The 20,615-nt window shown below is 32.7% G+C and overlaps 2 protein-coding genes across 2 annotated transcripts; one reads left to right on the top strand and one right to left on the bottom strand.

Moving 5' to 3' along the window:
- The first annotated feature begins 458 nt into the window (after positions 1–458).
- Positions 459–3,698, top strand: LOC11446838 (probable ATP-dependent RNA helicase ddx17). The gene is made up of 5 exons (XM_003593662.3): positions 459–1,560; positions 1,648–1,785; positions 2,287–2,453; positions 2,902–3,085; positions 3,247–3,698. Exons 1-5 carry the CDS (start codon positions 919–921, stop codon positions 3,418–3,420), a joined length of 1,305 nt encoding a protein of 434 aa, XP_003593710.1. The 5' UTR covers positions 459–918; the 3' UTR covers positions 3,421–3,698.
- A 710-nt stretch (positions 3,699–4,408) lies between these two features.
- Positions 4,409–15,897, bottom strand: LOC11446837 (probable pre-mRNA-splicing factor ATP-dependent RNA helicase DEAH9). Its single transcript, XM_003593661.4, has 21 exons — positions 15,522–15,897; positions 15,267–15,431; positions 14,562–14,641; positions 14,376–14,445; positions 14,182–14,267; positions 12,086–12,155; positions 11,543–11,638; positions 10,447–10,552; positions 10,196–10,242; positions 10,005–10,088; positions 9,867–9,920; positions 9,203–9,303; positions 8,419–8,509; positions 7,676–7,840; positions 6,440–6,529; positions 6,193–6,264; positions 5,861–5,959; positions 5,670–5,756; positions 5,399–5,452; positions 5,194–5,273; positions 4,409–4,942 (listed from the first exon to the last, which is right to left on the bottom strand). The coding sequence occupies exons 1-21, from the start codon at positions 15,783–15,785 to the stop codon at positions 4,798–4,800; spliced, it is 2,106 nt and encodes a 701-aa protein (XP_003593709.1). The 5' UTR covers positions 15,786–15,897; the 3' UTR covers positions 4,409–4,797.
- Positions 15,898–20,615: the final 4,718 nt, after the last annotated feature.

Raw genomic sequence — 20,615 nt, 5'->3', positions numbered from 1 at the left:
TTCACTTTGAAAAAGGTGAATTTTAGCAACTAAGCTACCTGACAAAAACAAAAAAAATTATATATTTTTTTGATGGCTGGATGGATTTAAAACTATATCTTTACAATATTATTGGTAAATCCAAAACAGACGAAATCAAAATGCATCTAAATCTTTAATTTTTTTTGTTGGTGTGCATATGAATCTTGATTATGAACTAAAATGTAACATGTATTTTAATTTTAATATTTACTTATCAAAGAAGATGAGAAAGAAAGAGAGAGAATGTAGATTTGAACTTTAAAAGTTAAAAAGAAAAAAAGAATGTAAATAAAAGTTATTTAGACCAAAGATTGCAATATTCTCTAATAATATAAACATAATAAAATATTAAATATCAGAATCCACAAAATAAAAAAAAAAATTATAAATTGCATGCAATAATTGACAAAAGAAATTTGAGTGTGTAGAATCCACAAAAACTTGCTTTCTTTATGGAGAAAAGAAAGTACACATGTGAGTGAGAAAATTACGAGCTAGAAAACCGACAAGGACAAGAAAGATTCTGATAAATACTTGGATTTCCTTAATTTTGAAAAACTCTCGTATGAGTCAAGATTTGTTATATTTCTTGGACATTCAAAAGGGTATGAGAAAATCAAGGAAATTACATAAAGTTAAGATACTCTCATATTCATTACACACTAATGTAATAGCCGCATAATTCTCTACGTGATTTTCTTACCATATAACACACTATCTTTTATTTTTAATGAGAATTTTTTGTTACTTCGTTTAGATTATATTCTATGATCCTTCATATGTTTATTTTGGATTTTTTCTTAAATTCTTTTAAATTATCTTAACTCTCATAATCTCTCGAATGTGTATATATACATTGGATTTTGATGAATAAAATAAGTCATATAGTGAAGAAACATGAACATAAACATGTGTAGCAATAATGGTAGTAGTAGTGCTTGTGGATGTGGTAGTGGAGGAGGAGGCAATGATCATGGTGTTACCATGTGGAGTTCTGGTCTGAAGAAACAACAACAGCAGCAACAAAAACGTCCGAGGATTCCGAAAAGAGGTCCCGGTGTTGCAGAACTTGAGAAGATCTTGAGAGAACAAGAATCTACTGACATAACAACAAAAGATAGAGGAAATAATGAAGGATTTTCAGTTTCGTCTTCGTGTTTGATGCCTCATTATTCTTCTTCTTCTTCTTCATGTTTGAAATCTCATCCACCTCCGCCACCACGGTTGAATTCAAATAATTTCCCATCAGCCCCAAAATTTGATCATGTAGTGCCACCAACCATTGGATCTATGTTTGGTAATACTAGTACTCATTCGTTCGGAAGGAATGGTGGTGCTAGTGCTAGATCTGGTGAACATGAACTATTTCCTGTGGATCTTACTTCATGTAAGTCCAAACCAAATCTTAATGAAGTTGGTGAAGGAAGCCAATCTGATTCTGGAAATTCTCCACCTAGGAATTTGTCTAGTGAATCAAATCATGGTTGGTCTTACCCTACAACAATTCAAAAGAGAAACAATGGCTATTCACCCCCCATGGTAAGGTTTTAGTCATTATCTATTTTGTGACCTAAAGTTTTAATTAAATTGTGTGTATGTGTGCATGAAATTTTAATTGTAATGCAGATGAATCAATTTCATGGGACTGGTGGTAACCAAGCTTCTTCAGGATCATTGTCAATTGGATCACACAATCATCTAGAGTCCCCTTCAATCCAAAATTCATATTACAACTACTCAACTAGGTCACATGATGAACCAAAGGTAACTTTTCATATGCCCTGCTGCTCCAATTTCATTTTTCTATTAAGGCATTAGCAATATATATTTTCAATTATAGTAAATTGATAGGTTAAATAGTTTGCTTCAGCTTCTGTCTGTGTTTTAGTAGGTTTTACGTAGCAAATTTCGATACTGAACTCATATTTTGTCATTTAGAAAGTACTTTCAGTACCACCGGTGTCCAGTGTAAGTGTTGATTGCGTAAACCATGGTACTGATTCCTAATCATATAATCTACTCATATTAGGTTGTTTTGTGTTTGGTAATTGATGGTTTAATTAGAAGGCAGAGTCCTCTAGACATTGATTAATATATTTGTCCCCTCAGCATTGGTCTTTAACTCACTACGCATGCAATTCACATGTATGTAACATAACAATCATGCAAATTAGTGCATAATTTCTATGAAGAAAAATATACTTGTCTCCATCAGAAATCAGAAAAATGCACTTTCATACTAATGCTAATTTATGTTTCTCATAGATGGCTGGCTTAAAGCGATCTCATACTTCATCTTTGGACAACTCTCTGATTCCACCATCAAATTTTCAAGTTCTTCCAAGCTTCTCTCGCTACAATAGGCCACAACAATCATCAACAAATGAAAGTCATGGTTTGAGTAGTTACAATCCCACCAATGAGTGCTACAGGTAATGCCTTAATTATAAATTAGTGATTGTTTTTTCATCATTAGTTTTTGCCTTCTTAGCTATAGTTTGCTGTGTATCATTTGTTACTTCATATCGAAAGCATGTTCGGTATCTCACATGTATAAATGATCAATGTCGTATCTGATATATGTGTTTGTGTTAATGGTTTATAGGTTGAGTCTCTTCGTTTATTGCTTTTAAACTTTGTAGGATAAAAAGTTTTATCATGTGTCCGTAGTCGGCGTCTGAAACAGACACATTTGATTATGTTCGTGTTTGGCATCTGAAACCAACACATTTGATTATGTTTAGCCACTTTTATTTTCTCAAAATTATTACAAGCGTTTACATGTCGGTATTAGTTAGTGTTGGATCTGATGTTCGTGCTTGTATCAGTAACTCGTAGCTTGCTTGTTGTGTTACTAAATTCTCTTCATATATTTTCCAGGGATTCCAAATGGGGTAGCACTTTGGAGCTGAGTAACAAAAGGTTCAATTCTGAGAATGCTGGCTCTAGTCATGCAAATTTTCCACCATTTGTTGTTCCTGAAGTTCCACCACCTCCACCTCCTATGCATTTGTTTCAAAATGTTCTTTCCAAGGGGAATATGTTCCCTCGTCAAATCATTGAAGTAAGTTGAAAGTAATTTTGTAATGTCCAATGTTCTTTGTCTTTCTTATTGAAATGTGTGTGATGTGTTTGACATGTGTCAATCGGTCAGTATCGTATTCGATTTCCGTGCGTGCGCCTTGTTGGCTGAATATCTTTGTTTCTTTTTTTATTTTATTGTAGGATAAAATGGAGAATTCATATCAACGTTCAGAATCAAGTGGACAAGATCGCAAACCTTTCTTTAACTTCTTAGAAGTGCAGGGACAAGGAGGGGCGACAGATGCAACAAGTGGATCAAATCTTGGAGGACTTGAAGGAGGAGGAGGTGGCCTTGATCTTAGCTTGAAGCTCTAAGTTTGATATTTTGCATAAGAACAATTTTTTTTAATTTTTTTTTTTAAAGTATACTTTGGTTTTACATTGAAAACAGAGAATGTTTAGCAACAAATGAAGAGATACCAATTTGTGGGAATTTTTATTTAAATTATTTACAATCATTAAGGTTTTTCAATGTTGAGTATTGAGAGATGAACCACTGGGCTTGAGTGAAGGTTTTTAATATTTAAGACCTTTAATTTGGTTGAATTTTAGTTCTAGTTGTTATAACTTTTTTTTTTTTATTGAAATATTGATTTGATGTTACTCTTATTTTATCTATGATGAGCAATGATCAATAAGACAACATCGATGATGATCAATTTGTGCTAGCTAAGACAACTTGATTTTCACTACCTTACAGGGGAAGTGTTGGGTCTTCTCAATGCGTTTCGTTGGATTGAACTTTGTTCTTGATTTGAAACATGTTATTGATCATTTTCTTTGTAACAAGCAAGATGTCAATATAATTACTTTTTTTTGTAACATGGGATGATTTAAATATGTATTTTTAAATGATAAAAGTTCAAGATAAAAAAAAAATCTAGACATAGATATCAAATTTTGAGTTAATTTTTTGCATGTAGAATGTAGAAATCAAAATTTGTTTTCTATGTCTAGATTAATTAGCTCAAATTTTGTATAATATCAATTGAAATAAAAAAAATTCCCAATTGAAAACATTTAAAAATATATATTTTTTAATAAATTTCGTATATGGATTAATTTGAGTTTTTCTTTCCCAATTGAACATTTAAAGATATATATTTTTTAATAAATATCGTATGTGGATTAATTTGAGTTTTTTTTTTCCCAATTGAAAACATTTAAAGATATATAATTTTTAACAAATATCTTTTGTGGATTCATGGCATCAACATTGTTACAGACACATACATATCATATTTGGAGTTGATGATTTAAGATCAGATAATTCATCCTTCAAAAAAAAAAAAAGATCAGATAATTCATATTACACGGTCAATAAATTAAATTAAATTAAATTTAAACAGCCTCAACTATTGATTTGAGATAGGGAGGAGGAGATAGAGATTTGTAACTGCGTAACAAAAGGGAATCTATTTCTAAGTTCCCTTGTTGAAAATAGTAAATATTTTTTTCAGTCCTACATATGACGAATCTCAGCCATTCCTTGTGTAGACCTATTCTTTTAACGGGTTCTTGTGACTACTATCAACTGCACCAAATCTGTTTCCGTTATTTACACAGGAGAGATGTGAAGTTTCTATCTTAATCTCCACATCACTGGTTAATCTGCTCTACTCGATTATATGGTACAAATTACAGTCCTTCACCTCAGACTCACAATTAATTAACAAGACTAAGGCAATCGTATCAATGAAGAAGATTAGGTTGCTGTAGCTTGTAGAAGTGAGGAGCAGCCTCCAATAGCCATGAGGGATCAATTGTCATCACATTACGCATATACTTCCGATCAGTTGATACTAGAGAATTGAAAATAACCCACTTTGGATTTACTCTGCAAAATAACATAATTGTTAGTCAACTTGAGATAGAGAGACCCTCGTCCATCCAAGGTTTGGCATCAAATCACAATAAAAAAGGGACGGAAAAAAAATAATCCAAACACCAGAAATTCAAATGCTGAAAGAGACTACGGGATTTCTTATATCACCGTATAACTTGTAAAACTTCTAAAGCAGAAAATAATAGTGAAAAAACCAGCACGTAGTTAGATAAAGTTTTCACAAACTCAGTTTTTCTCACTACCTGAATAGCACCGATGAAGGGTGAATATATACTTCTTCTGATCCTCTTAACGTCTTGTACATCCCATCAGGACTGTATGGCTTTTAAAAAGGTACAGAAACAGGTAATAGAAGTGAATTAAATTATTGTTTGCCACAGTTGAAAAAGATTAATATACAATTAAATCAAAAAGAAAATTCAGCATCCTATTATCTCAAGTACTCACCTCAAGACGACATGCATTAGCAAAAAAGCCAGCAATAACTGCTTTCTTAACAACCTGAAAGGGTGTAGCGTTTAAATATAGTTAAATCACCTTAGTAACTAAATCAAGGAGCTGATAATGAGAACACGTGAAAAGCCAGAGAAGGGAATGCAGTGCCGCTATCAGTAAATAATAATTAGCCCATAATAGCATACAACAAATAATAAATAAGATGGCTTGCATTCTCTAGAAGTGCTTTTTCTAAACCGGCATGAGTATAAAAAAAACCAACCTGCATATCACTTTCGCAAGATTTTAAGACTAAGCCTATCCTCTGTGCAATTCTTCTGAGTTGTTCTCTAACTTCAAGAACCTTTTTCTATGCAATTTAAACACCCGTGTCAGCATGAATTGGTGAAAACTGAACTGAAAAGGACAAATTGAAATTGCTACAATGTGCATAATTGCTGAACTCATACACACCATGGCATGGTAGTTCACAAAGTTCTTGTGACACCACTGTGATGATTTACGAGACTGGTGAAAACCCTTGTATACATTAAGAAATGTTACATGGTCACCCTGTATAAATTATTAAAAAAGATCAAATTAAATTATAAAAAAACAGTTCATACAACACATTGCTATAGAAAAGCACTTGTACTACACAGTAGAAAAGTTAATTGAAGAACCGATAAAAGTTTAACAAAGAAATAATGCAGAGGAAATTACAGCCATACAGGTATAAACGGAGAAAGTGAGTAACATTGTGTGTGAGGGAGGAGAGTAAAAACAGAAAAATTAACCTAAAGTACCTCGGCAGCAGCAAATCTCAATTTTGCTTCATCTGATTCCTTTTGTATCCCTCTCCCTGAGATCCAAATAGACTGTATGCATAGATAAAATAGAAACTGAGATCAACTGATCTATTACTACTTTAACGTTCAAGTATGTTTCATAGATATTGTCTAGATACATTTCATTTTACATTCCCATCATCAGCATGAAAACTGAAAACGTCTTTCAAAACAAATTTAGTCATGACTAGAGCAAAAGCTTTACTTGGACAGAAAGAGCCGCAGCAATTGTAATTATCTCCTCTGAACATCCAAGTTGGCTGGAAGCTATTATCATTTTTGAGATCATAGGGTCCTGTCATAAATCACATTACATTAAGCACAGATTAGTAAAGTTGTAAGAAATGCATGATAGAACATCACATCTAGCGAATGGGAATGAGCAAAGGATGGACCAACCATTGGCTGACATAACAAAAATTCCTTAACAGTAGTACAATGACAATTTTTTTTTTTTGTATAGTAAAATTTAGATTAGGCAAGACTCACATCTATAAACTCAGTGAGGATTGACAATATAATTTATGTATAGCCTACCAACAAGGGGATTTCGGATTTGAACTCAAGTAACAACCAGTGTGAGTAGTAGGTCCAACCATTTGTGTCAACCCCTGTTGGCACAATGGTAACTTTTAGAAAATGTGTGTTTTCTAGAAGGATCCACATAATTCTTATAGCCAATGCATATCTTTCTACTCATTGTCCCTTTATTTTTATTTCCTAAAATTCTCATTGAGAATTATTATCACTTATTGTAATTCCTCTATATAAGCAGTCTCTTGACTGATGAATAAAGCATACAGCTTCAATCATTGTTAGTTTTTATTTATTTATTGTGATGGAAAGATCAGGAGTGTCTTGGGGGGAAAATGATTAAATGGCAGCCACAATAATATTTAATAAAAGAGTGCTGGTTCACCTTGAGACTTTACAACTGGATTCCAAATTTATCTTTTAAAGGAAGACATCCTAAATACACACATATATAATTGAGTGAAAGTCATAAATTCTCAATTCTTCACTTGTGTTATGATATTCTTTTGTGCTATCTGCTATATGCCTGGTGCACTTAGAATAACCCAGTCCCCACGGTGAACAAAACAATTGTTTAGTAGACCAATTCTATGGTGCAAAAGTAAGATAAGTCTTGCATCATGCACAAATTAGTTTCCATCACTGGATCAATAAGCCTCACCAGTAGATCAAATGAGATATGATGGGACTTATTGATTCAATGGTGAAAGGCACACTTGTGAATGATGCAAGACTATTTTACTTGTGCGCATTAGACAAAACCTTTTTAGTATTCTGCAAATAAAAATGAAGTATTCAACAAATTACTTGTGCGCATTAGACAAAGCCTCTATAGTATTCTAAAAATAAAAATGAAGTATTCAACAAATGAATGAAAACAGGGGTTTTAGTGGTTTTCAAAACATACAAGTGGAATTTCTGCAACTTGGAATCCAGTTGGTGAAGTAAGCTTGGCATCATCATCCAAGATCCCAAGGGAGTAGAGAACTTCCAGTGCTCGGATCATTGCTTCAGGTGATGGAGATGCTGGCCAGTCAAAGCCCAATATATTATCGATCCCCAAAGCCTTTAACTGGAAATCATCAAAAAAAGGTATTACACTAATACCTTATTTACACTAACTCTTATTTACATTAATACTAGACCCTAATTCTAATCAAATAAGGAAACAGATCATCATAATAGCTAAGAAATATGAAAACTGATCCTAACAGATACTCTAAGATAAGACTCTACTGCTATGAGAAAAACTATCATAGTTCAAAATAACATAAGATATTGATTTCTTATAATCTAACAAAGAAGAGTGTTAGTGAAATGAACGATCAAAAACACTGTAGTTTCAAATCAAACATCATCTTTTTCTATCTTCAATTAATTTTGATGATTTTTTAGTTAAAAGTTATCATAAGGGGAGTAGATACACTTTTAATTACAATTTTTTAAATTTGAACAAATTCATGATAAATCTTCTATCATTGATACAATGAATCAGTAGTCATCATTTGCATTGATAAGAAAAATACAAGTCGAAGCACCATGCGACTGGAGAAAAAGAAATCACCAGCGATGTTGATGCCACCATAAGAAAAAAAAAAGCTAGTCTTAAAAAATTAGTTGCTATGAAATTATTCCACAAAAATTACAGACCTGGATTACACAGGAGACAAGATTTGATCTCTGTATCTCCGGAATTCCCTCATTAGACATGTGGTTAAGAAAAAATTCTTCTGTATACAGCCTGGTTGCAGTCATGTGAACAATGAATGGAAAGAAGAGAATTGTTGTGGTTAACATCATGACCAAATACCAATTGCAATTTCAATATTAGTTCCTCCCACACATATAAAGGGCAGGGCTTCAGAGAGAACTGGATAAAATATCCTCCAAAAAAAAGAGTAGAGGAAGGATAAACAATGCATCAAGGTTGTTTATTTTCTTTACATATCAGAAATGAAAAACTCGTTGAAGTTGAAACAGCCATTAGCAGAACACCAACAAGAAGTATAAATTCCAAAGAATTGGGGCCAAAAGTTAGATCTTCAAAATGAAAGTATTCTGCTTAAATCAAATCAGATAAGCCAAAAACTAGTAATAAATACACACTGCTAACATTTTTCTTAACTGAAACTTTCCTCAGCAGTGTAATTAGTTCTTAGAGTATTATTTAAAAAGAAAAGTAAAAAGACGAACACTTTAGAGTACTAAAGATATTCGGTGTGAAATAAACATTTATATTATATGGCAAAAGCATTTCCTTTTGTTGAAAGTGTTATCAGATATTCAGGCATTTGCAAAGGATTTTGGCAAATATGTCAATACATAGATATTTATAGATTAACAGTGGAACTTTCCATGAATTAATTGGAAGAGAAAATCCTCTTCAAGAAAATGTTTTTAAATCAGATGAAGGAAATTATCTACTTTCAGTCACCTGTAACATTTTCCTGGTCGAACTCGTCCAGCCCTACCAGCTCTTTGTCTAGCAGAAGCTCTAGAAATTGGAGCCACAACCAGATTTTCAATATCAGAGATCTGTTACAAAGGAGAGAAGAAAATTACAGCTATTGATATCTAGATAACTGAGAAAGGAAGCGAAAACGGGTTGAGAAGAGAAGACTTCTGAAAAATAATATTACTAGCAGTTTCTATCATGACATCTAGAATAAATCAATTTAGTAGATCAATTAATATAAACTGAATATTAGGCAATACATACAAATGTTTAATTAGAATTCAAAATTGACTCGTAATTAGGAAACTTCCATCAAAATACATTGGAATTTTTAAGGTTTTAAATCCTTCATGAATCAACAGTGGATTGTTTAAATATGCCATATGGAAAATTTACAAAGAAAGTACAAGCACAGAGTGAAAAGAGAGTACAACCCCTTTGCAATGCAAGTGTTAGATGAAACATACATAGGACCAGGCAAAATTGAATGCAAGCATAAATAGAAGGTTGGGGTATTAATCCATTTGGCATGTGCTTTTATAGATTGAAATGTGAAAAAAATTACATTTATAAACAACAGGACAAAATCATTACTGGCCCATTACTATATGTATTCTTAATAAGAACAACAGAATGGAAATACCGGATTGTAGAACCGCTGTTTTGAGAATCCACTGTCAACAACATAGACAATACCCTGCACAATTAGAAAAAGAAGAATATATAAAGAGTACTTCGTTGCCTCTAATTAAGATCAGACATATTGTAGAAGAGACGTTACCTCCAACGTGAGTGATGTTTCTGCTATGTTAGTCGAAATTACCACTTTCCTCTTTCCTCTAGGAGCTGGAGAAAACACTAACTCCTAATAGAAAGAAAGTAAAAAATGTATCAACTATCAATACATTCAGAACTTTAATTTAAATAATACGGACAAATTTTTTAAACTAAATCTACAGATGTATTTCTAACCTGGTCAGCACGCGGGAGACCTGAATAGAGAGGTAAAACAACCAATCCTGGAACAAAAGGAAATTCCATGTATTAAAGGAGTATCTGTTGAGAAGCAAAATTATGTGCAAAATATGAAAATCTTTTTCGATGTGTTCGGTTCAGTAAAAACAAACTTCTATACTTATGTTGCTCATTTATTTTTAGTTGTAAGTAGTTGTGGAGATCAAAACCTAATAATAGTCCAAATAAGAACTATTTTGTGGGTATACCTGAAGAGTGCTTTCGATTATTTTGAATTTCTTCGTTGAATAAATGAACAGCGGCATCGATGTCATCTTGACCAGTAAGGAATACAAGAACATCTCCAGTGGATTCCTATTAGAGAGATAGCATAGACCAAAATCACCATTACATTCCATTTTTTTTTTTGTTCAAACTATTAATATAAATCTGACTTTCTTATATCAAAAGCAGAAATGCTTGAGTTAGTGTGTGTTTGATAGGAACCCAAATTAAGAGAAACAAAAGGAATACTATTATTGATTGAAAATAAAATATTACTTATCCTCTGTAATCCCAGAGCAAAAGCTCCTCAGAGAAGAGACATTTCTCTCTCTGCCCAAAACCAATAAGGTTCCTAATTGAATAATTCTCAATCCTCTCTACTGTTGTGGCCAAATGGCCTTATTTATACAAACAAAGGGCATAAACTGCCTGTAACCGCTCCTAATCAACACAAATACTGCATATTATACAAAATGCTAACTGCTCCTAAATAACTATATATTAAAATAACTGACTGCGTCAGCAGTTACCCTATCAATACCACCAGATACCTAACAGTGTTCGTGTTAGTAGACCTCCTATCACTAAGGTTTATGTTAGGCGTAGGCGTAATAATCAATAGGCCCAATTATGCAAGTAGGTTTGCGTATTTAAATAAAATAAGGATGACGAAAACTTGATCAGTTGGTTATTTGGTTTAGGAGGAGACTAGGCTCTCTGATTCCTAGAGCTGTAGTTAGTTGTAGCAGTTGCTGTTTTATATATTTAGTTTGTAACTTGTCAATCAATTCTATAACTTCCCTGTTGGAAACATAACCGCTGCTTTCAATAAAATACTGCAATATTCATATCCATCCTCTTTCTACATATTTACTGCATAATTTGATTCTAACAGTTAGTTTTGCCAATGAAGAGCCCCAGAATATCTTATAAGGATCAAAATGAAAACTAATATTTTGGTGTCCATGAGTAAGCCTAATGCAAACACCATGGAACAACATATGTCATTAGACTGAATTAAATGCCTCGAAAATATAACGAATTGGTTAAAATTGTCCTATCTCAATGAAGGCAAATTACCCGCTCATGGATCAAGAGTACTGTTGAAACAGCAGCCTGAACATAGTCTTGGACAGGTTCCTCAGCAAAATTAATTTGAACATTGAAGCCTCTACCCTGAAAATTATAAAGCACGTTTTATTTGTATGTTGAATACTTTAATCTATAAAGCACAAAGGCATAGTGATTCCTCAATATACTGTACTTCCAAACGATAATGTAGTTCAGGTTCTATAAAGCGACGTTTCTTTTTGAAAAGAAATATTATTGATATTAAAAAGAAGAAAAGAAATACAATAGGTTGTGTTATATTCAAATTAAAAAAAAAAAAGTAAACAAGGAAGCTAGAAATACAGTAGCAGCTGCCAATTTCAAATCAGATACCCCCTTGGAATAACCATGGGCTGGAGCTTTAGAGAAACTGACACATTAACCTTACAGAAGAAAAATTTGGGGGCAAGGTAGATTAACTTATCCTTCAATTTGCATGTGTTTTGCTTCAAACAAATGCACTTAGAGAAACAGAGGACATACAAGCATAAGTTGCACGTCCAGAAATAATACCTCGACTGATAAGATTGCAGGTTCAACTTTTAGTCCATTCACGTCATTTTCAGGTTCTCGCCGCTTTTTTCTGTTAAACGGCAAATTGTGACAATTAAAATCTGAGTACCCAGGATGAAAAACCAGAAACAAGACTTTCAATTTCATACAGCTCAGTAATATGTTGGATATCTTATTAGAATTGTGTCAGTTTTATTATAATTATAGTAGTTAATTATGCAGTTATGGTTTATTATTATATTATGATTAATAATTAATTAAGTCAGTAGTGGGAGGTTAAGTTTTAAGAATAAATAGGGGAGGGATGGGAAGATTGAGGGGCATCTGAGGATTTGACTGGGAAGGGGCCATTTTGGCAATAGGGAGGTGCAGACCCTCGATGTTCTGCAATATTATTCTGTAATCAAAGGGATTTTCCCTATTTTATTCTTCTATATCAGTTGATTTCTATCATAATATTGTCGTACTACATACCATATAATAACAAGTATAGTACATTTTTCAACTTCATACAGTTCAGTAATATTATAGTGCTAAGTAACATATAATAACAGGTATAGTACATCAAGTGGTTGTAAACAAAAATAGGTTGGATTGGAAGTGAAACAGGAAGAATTACATCGCCCAAATGAGAAAAGTGACAAATAAACTGACTGAATATCACATTGTTGGAATATAGATATGATTAAGCTTAATGCACCTACATAAGACATTAATCTTGGCATCTCAATGTCATATCAAATTAGTATTTTAGATACGTGTCAAAATCTGTAGAGATGATCTATATGATATAGGCTTTGTCTGAAATGCACAACTCACTCAAGTCTTGTATTGTACACAACATTTTTCAGCCATTGAATAATAGAGCCTCGCTAGATATATGATAAACCACATGTACTAGATTTCTACCCACTCATCTGAAATTCTAAGAAAAGAAGGTTCATTCTTGCGACACTCAACCTTCTCCAACCTCAACAACACCGTATTTTTTTACTCGCTGCTTTTTTTTTTTGGTTGAATCTTAGATCTGGGAGATAGGCTTCCAAACATAATATTTTCTTCTATATAAAAAAAAAAAAAAAAAAACATAATATTTTCTTCATCAGATTCCATCTACTTTAACTTGTACTATTTTTTTTTTACAAGACATCATAATAATGGACGTGGGGGGAGCCTTGGCGCAACGGTAAAGTTGTTGTCACGTGACTGAAAGGTCACATATTCAAGTTCTAGAAACAGCCTCTTGTGTAAAAAACAGGGCAACGCTGCGTACAATACACCAATTGGTGGGACCCCTTCCCGGACCCTGCGTATGTGGAAGCTTTAGTGTACCGGGCTGCCCATATCACTATAATGGAAACCACTAGATCTGAAGGGGAAACACTTCAAAATAAGTTTATTTATTTTATTTTTGGAAAACTTCAATATATTTTCTTGATCAGACTTGAAGACAACACAGTTAAAAAAAAAAATTAAACCAAACTCATAAAGTTATGGAGGAATGATCATGAGGTGACTATTGCTAAAAAGGCTAGGTTTTTTTACAGCGCATGCTTCCTTTTTCAGTATTGATGCACTTTGTTTTTTGGTAAAGTAAATGAACTCCATCAGTGGAGTAAGAATACAAGGGGGTGGGGAGAAGGAGTGATTGTCACTACTCCAGTTGTGTCTCAGTAGCCAAGAGTGGAGGTGGAACTGGGAGATACCTTGTTGCTATATTCTTGAAGATGACGAGGAAAAAATTCAGTGTAATAGGGTTCATAGAAGATATAGTGAAACTTTGTTATCTAATGATGAAAAAATGTTGTGTACGGTGCAAAACCCATCTAGCATGTGCACCATAGCCACGCCTATGATATATAAACTTTCAATCCAACAAGTTTTGTAATAAAAGTATCCAGTAAAATTATTTTGATCGGCGTAATGCCTTTGGACTGGTAGAAAAAAACATGCCTTTTGTTGCTTACATGTTTTAGCTGCCTATATAGTGCCTTTTTCTATGAATATAAATTTTATAGATAGCATAGCAATTCTAAGAGTGTTAACATAAAAATGAAAATCTGAGCAACTGAAATAAAGCAAGATTGGACGAAAACCTTGGGCGGAAGAAGTCAGCCATCGATTTTGCTTCAATAGTAGCAGATGCAATAATCAAACGCAACTCTGGTCGACGCTTTTGTATCTAGAAAAGTAACAAACAGAAAACATATGAACTAAAAGATTCATAAAAAAATGCAAAATTTTCATACCATAAATATATGGTGCAGATTGTATCTACTTTCTATTCTACCTTTTTCAATAGTCCAAGCAAGATGTCAGTTGAAATGGACCTTTCATGAGCTTCATCCACCATTACAACACTGTAACAACACAAGTATTTAAGTGTGTTCAGATTTGAGTTTATGACAGTAGAATCGAACAACATCTCTTCTATAGTTGACAAAATTACAAAATGTGTAACCTTTAAAGTCAGTACCTATATTTTGTTAAAAGAGGATCATTCATCATCTCCCTCAGGAGCACCCCATCGGTAACAAATTTTAAAACCGTTTCATCCTACACTGCCAAAAACCAAAAAGAAGTTAATGTGTGTGTGATAGATCAATCATCATCACCATATAAGTGTAAGTTTATTTCCACATTTTGAGAAAACAAAATTGATTCTAGAGATGTAGAATTGCTCGACATGTTTAGATGCCAACTTTAAGCCATTATTTGATTTTACCTCCATAATTGATTTTCACTTTATGCAATAATTTGATGCTTTTATTGGGAAAAACCCAAGTCCTACCTTGATAAAATATAAGGCCAGCTAAAAGTTTATAAAGAGTGGCACACCCAGTTTTGTAACGATGAGTTAAACCAGTAAAACAATTTAACATGGTATAAGAGCCTATTTTGGGACCCCCATTGTTTATATCCACGTACCAAGCCCAATAGTACTGGACATGAGGGGGTGTAATGGCAAAAATTGAGTTTTTGCTTCTTGAATTGATTTTTGGCGTTGAATTTATACTTCAACTCACTTTTACACAAATATATCAAAGCATAAATCACTTACATTCAACTAATTTTTAACCAGAATCAATTTTTTCATACTAAATTCATTCAAAATCAATCTTTAAGACAGCATAACCAAACACACACCAAATGCAAAATAGAAGGGTGGTGAATATCATACTTGATTAGTAACATCTTCAAACCTAATAGTATAACCAACTTGATCACCAAGTTTAACTCCCATCTCTTGAGCAACCCTAGAAGAAACAGCCTGAACAGCGAGTCGTCTCGGTTGAGTACAAGCAATGAGTCGTCCACCAGAAGCCCAACCAGCCTCAATCAGATACTGCAATGCAATGTGAATTTGAAGAAATTGGAAATAGTGAAGAAGAGTGTAATGAATTAATTAATGAATGAGAATGATTAGTAATAGTACCTGAGGGATTTGAGTGGTTTTGCCGCTACCTGTTTCGCCGACGATGATAGTGGTGGAGTGAGTTTCAACCAAGTAGAGAATGGCGTTACGGTACTTGTAAACAGGTAATCGTTGGCGTTGTTTATCGATGCTAGCGTAGCCATATCCGGAAGAAGAAGAAGAAGAAAAAGAAGAAGCGCCGGGGATGAAGAGAACACCGCCTTCTTCGTCGTCAACTACCTGAGCTTCGGGTTTCTCTGTTCCTGGCTTCCAGAATTGCGCCATTCTGAACTTTCGTTAACTCTCCTCGGTCTCAATTGGCCAAACTTTTTCCATTTAAAACCAAAATTTAGGCTGCATCTTGATATTAAGTTCGCAGTTTGTATGATGTAGTTCTTTTTAACAGCTTAATACATCCACGTTGGTCCCTTAGCTTCATTCTTTTTCCTTGGTATGGTCCCTAACTAAAAAACGTCTTAAATTGGTCTTTTATGTCTTCTGTCGTTACCTCTTTTGATTCTCTCCGTTAGTTTTTTATTAAATAATATTTTTGATATAATTTCAACCATTTGATTGCATGTCTATTGTGTACAACAATGAGCCACCAACACCTAATTTTTTCCCTTTCTTCATCTTCTTCCTCCCATCACTTCTTCATATTTATAGGATTCATACAATAAAATACAAAAAATAGTAGTAATCATTAAAATCTATTTCATGATCTTTATAATTTTATTTTGGCTTGTTCAAAAAAAAAAAATGATCTTTATTATTTTTCATCCCTAAATTCTAAGAACCATTAAAAATAATAATAATCGTGTGGGTGAATGGTTGTAGGATGGGTATGTGATTCCATAGTTCATCACTCAAACCAGTGAATCCTTAGTTTCATCATCATCTTCATACACACCAATGAGGGAAATAAAAATAGAGGTTGTTTAATTAATAGTTTAACGGGCTCTTAAAATCTGGGTTACTGCATTTGCAAGTATTATCATCCAACCATACATTTAGCAACAAACACAAACAAAACCCAGAAATCCAAATTAACATATAAAGGTAGTAAAATGCAAAACCAAGTAAAAGACACAATATTTAAATAAAATAAATGAAAAACAAATATATTAGTTTTTTTTAAGAACAAGTGTAAATATATTAGTTGAAATTGAAGGAAAACGCATATGGTAGTTGAATTTGAAGGAAACTCAGTTTTCGCCACTGATGGATCTTGGCACGCCGATTCCTTTCCTTTTATCCTTTTATGCGTGGATCTCACATCTCAATCAAACCTCAACTCTCCTCTTCTTCTTCTTATTCTCTCATAGGATTTCGTTTTTCTCTGATTCATCATCTCTGGTTTCGGTTACGTCTCAATTTTCCGGCGAGGTTTTACCATTTAACGATGATTTTACTGTGAGGGGTTGTGCTGCCGATGTGGGTTCTAGAGGATGATGCTTCAACTTTTTGTTTTAAGTTGCAGTTTTGTTTCCTCCTGTGAGCTCACGCTAGTAGCAACTAGGTTTTAGAGGGAGGTTGTATTTTGCTTTTGTTTTGTTTTTTCCTTAGCTTTTATGCGCTGGGAATTTGTTTTCCTGCTGACAACATTCCCACTTTCTCATGGACTTGCTTGTATCAATATATTGGTTGTTAAGAAAGAAAGAAAAACTTGTCAAAAAAAAAAAAAAACATTGATGGTTTTGTGGTGATTAAAGATTAGGATTAATTTTTTTTTTTTTTTTGGATTTTCTGGATTTTGTTTTTAGAGATTAGGTTGTGTGGTGATTAAAGATTAGGATTAGGATTTTATTTTTTTGGGATTTTCTGGATTTCTGGATTTTATGAAGTTGTTGTTGAAGATCATGAAGAGACGAGGGAAGAAGAAGATGAATTGATTTTATTAGGTGTGAATGGTTCACAGTAAAGTATAATAGACCCCACATGATTCAACGGTCATCTTTTAAAGAAAAAATCAAATGGTCAAAATTAAAAAAATTAATAAGGCATATGGTGGACCACTTTTTAATATGGTTCACCTTAGATATTTGATGTTAAAAACTAATGGAGAGGACCAAAAGAGGTAACGGAAGAAGACACAAGGGACCAATTTGAGACGTTTTTTAGTTATGGGACCATCAGAGAAAAAGAATTAAGTTAAGGGACCAACGGATGTATTAAGCCTTCTTTTAAATTATTTTGATCCCATATAAGTCCTTTAAGTTTGTAAACGTTTTTTCTTTTTTTTTTTCACTATCTTTTTTTGTATGTTTTGTTACCAGAATGACGAAATTGAAAATGTTTACAAACTTAAAGGACTTATATGTGATCAAAATAACTTAAAAAATCAATCTATTTTAAGGACTAAATTAAAAACGTTTACAAACTTAAAAGACTTATGTGTGATTAAAATAATTTTTTTTTTAAAGAGTGTGATTAAAATAGCTTAAAAATCAATTATAAACCTCAAACTTAAAAGACTTAATTGACCAATCAGTTATAAATTTCAAATTTAAAGGACCCTGATGTAATTTTCTCCAAAAATTTATGATAACTTAATTTCAATTTTTTTTTTTAATATAGGCTAAATTACCCCAACATCCTTTAAGTTTGAAGTTTGTAACAGATTGATTCTTTAAGTTATTTTGGTTAGACATAAATAATTTAAGTTTGGAGTTTGTAACAGATTGGTCCTTTAAATCCTTCTATTAATCAAACATTACAAAAACGATGATGTGGCAGAAGGATTAAATCGAAAATGTTTACAAACTTAAATGACTTATGTGTAACCAAAATAACATAAACGACCAATTGTTACAAACCTCAAATTTAAATGACTTGTGTGTAACCAATATAACTTAAATGACCAATCTATTACAAACCTCAAACTCCTAGTGTAATATAACCTTTAGTTTATGATAACTTAATTTCATATCTTTTTTCAATTTCATTTTTACCATTTTAATAAATTTTCATATGGACTAAATCTTTACTTCAAATTAAGTTAAAGAGTGTAATTTTGTCTAACTTTAAATAAGAAGAAAATCAATAAAATAAATCATCAATTTAGTTCGTAAATGACTACCATATCTTAGATTCAATCCTTAAATCACCAAAAAAAATATATAAAATTTACGAGCACCCTCCTAAAAAGCCATAATGGTGACACTATATATGAGATTCTCAATCTTCACTAGGTTTGAGATTCAAGGTCTTCATGGATGAATTTTTGGTTTCATTGTTCTGCATACTTTAGTGGTTCTTATATTACTTAATTTACTTTAGTTTTGCACCTCATATAAAATTCTTGAGACGGACTCACTTCATAGGTGTTATATTTTGAGTATGAAGCTTACGAAGGAGATCACTAAATCCAATATCCTCTTAGACTTTGCAAATGTCTTGTCAATATGTGGCTGATTTGGTCCATCTAAGAGACTTTATAGTTGATTTGAATGAACACCTACAATTATCTTTTTTTGTAGTTGGATGAATTCAAAGATTGCAGATCTCAATTTAATTGTTGACCTTTGGTCAAATGTCACTACTAGAAAACTCAGATTTAGCGACGGACGATTTCCGTCGTAAAAGAGTTAAAATTCCGTAGCAAACGACTTTGTGACGGGTTTTGCGGCGCTTCTGAAATCCGTTGCAATAATGGGGGTCGGAAAAATTGACCGACGGATTATCAACTCCGTCACTCATTTGTATTTATCTTAAAATATAGACTTGGAATATCCCAACCTATTATCCATGATTGTACTCTTGGTATTTTAGCATATCAATGAATGAAACTTTATTTCCTTTCAAAAATAATGATAATAATTAAGATATAAGTTATTAAGTGTTATGGTGGTTTCAACATGAGAATACAACTCTAAATCATCATTATCGTCAAGGATCATTGATGTCTTAATTGGGAAACAACCTAATATCATAAAGGAAAATGTTTTGTCCAACGAAAACGTTTTCTCTAGCAAAGATTATCCTCACTAATGCATTGTGAATATATATCATTGGATGATGACATGTGTATTCCGACCATGATGAGCTTCAATTTTTTTCATCTATTGTGAAAGGTTGATGCATGTATTTTCAGGATGTTGGTTATACAACATTTCGCTAAATATAGTAGTGTTGTTTTAGAAACTACGCTAAGTCTGTCTTTCTCTTTACGTTTTATCCTTTATTTAGGGTTGGACCCTCTCTTTTTTTGTCAAGTCCAACCTTAATTTGTGTGCATGACCCATCAAATATTCCCTCATGATTAACAATGATATAATAAGTAATAGAGCGGGACACATGATACTTCTGATCGGCCCGAGTGACCTATATACAAATGAATTTAGAGTTATGATCAACTATGACTGTCCAGTCCATCTACCCTTATCCAACTTACCAGTGAAAAGGTGGTGGAGTGGGGCTCTTCCATAGTATAACCTTACTTAGTTGTCTTCATTAGACCTTTTCATAGGCAGCCACCTCCTACAAAACCAAGATACGTCGTGTGATCAAAATATTTAATACGGAAGTATTATTTTGAGATAAAAAATTAGCAGTTAATTTTTTAAAAATATAAAATATTAAGTAGAATCATTCCCTAAAAAAAAAAATTAAGTAGAATCATATTCAATGGCGTCAAGTTGAAGTGTAACTTGAACTCAATTTTTTTTTTTAGTGGTGGCTGAGATTTGAACCTTGGACCTTGCATATATTATGCATTGTCCATATCAACCGAGCTAAGTTGACGAGGACAACTTGAATCTAAAAATACATAAGTTAGTTTCTTGAGATTCTATTTTTAACCTACACAATGAGACCAATTTTACCCAATGATTTTAGAAATATATACATACAAAATAATTGTGCTTTTGTCTGAAAATACGCATTTAACGGTACAAATATTGTGTTTCTTATGTGTACTTCCAAAGTACTATTTAGATGTAAAAAGTTTATCCATATTTTATTTAGTCAGTTCCATGCCCTATTTTTATCTTTAAAGTTTAACGTCCATCATTTTTTTACTTACTTTTTTTTTAATTTTTTTAACAAAGACTAGATATATCATCGTTTCTTTACTTTTGCAACGATTAGTAAATAATTAAAAAAAAAATTGTGACC

Source organism: Medicago truncatula, chromosome 2, assembly GCF_003473485.1.
Source record: "Medicago truncatula cultivar Jemalong A17 chromosome 2, MtrunA17r5.0-ANR, whole genome shotgun sequence".
Classification (NCBI taxonomy): domain Eukaryota; kingdom Viridiplantae; phylum Streptophyta; class Magnoliopsida; order Fabales; family Fabaceae; genus Medicago; species Medicago truncatula.
The sequence above is the reverse complement of the archived record's forward strand: the minus strand, read 5'-3'. Positions and strand labels throughout refer to the sequence as shown.

Excerpts from the sequence above, each read along its gene's own strand:
- LOC11446838 (XM_003593662.3), top strand. The coding sequence starts at position 919 with ATGAACATAAACATGTGTAGCAATAATGGTAGTAGTAGTGCTTGTGGA. Across the intron at positions 2,454-2,901 it reads CCCACCAATGAGTGCTACAG|GGATTCCAAATGGGGTAGCA; the intron begins GTAATGCCTTAA and ends TATATTTTCCAG. Across the intron at positions 3,086-3,246 it reads TCCCTCGTCAAATCATTGAA|GATAAAATGGAGAATTCATA; the intron begins GTAAGTTGAAAG and ends ATTTTATTGTAG.
- LOC11446837 (XM_003593661.4), bottom strand. The coding sequence starts at position 15,785 with ATGGCGCAATTCTGGAAGCCAGGAACAGAGAAACCCGAAGCTCAGGTA. Across the intron at positions 9,304-9,866 it reads AACAGCGGTTCTACAATCCG|ATCTCTGATATTGAAAATCT; the intron begins GTATTTCCATTC and ends CCTTTGTAACAG. Across the intron at positions 5,960-6,192 it reads TGAGATTTGCTGCTGCCGAG|GGTGACCATGTAACATTTCT; the intron begins GTACTTTAGGTT and ends TAATTTATACAG.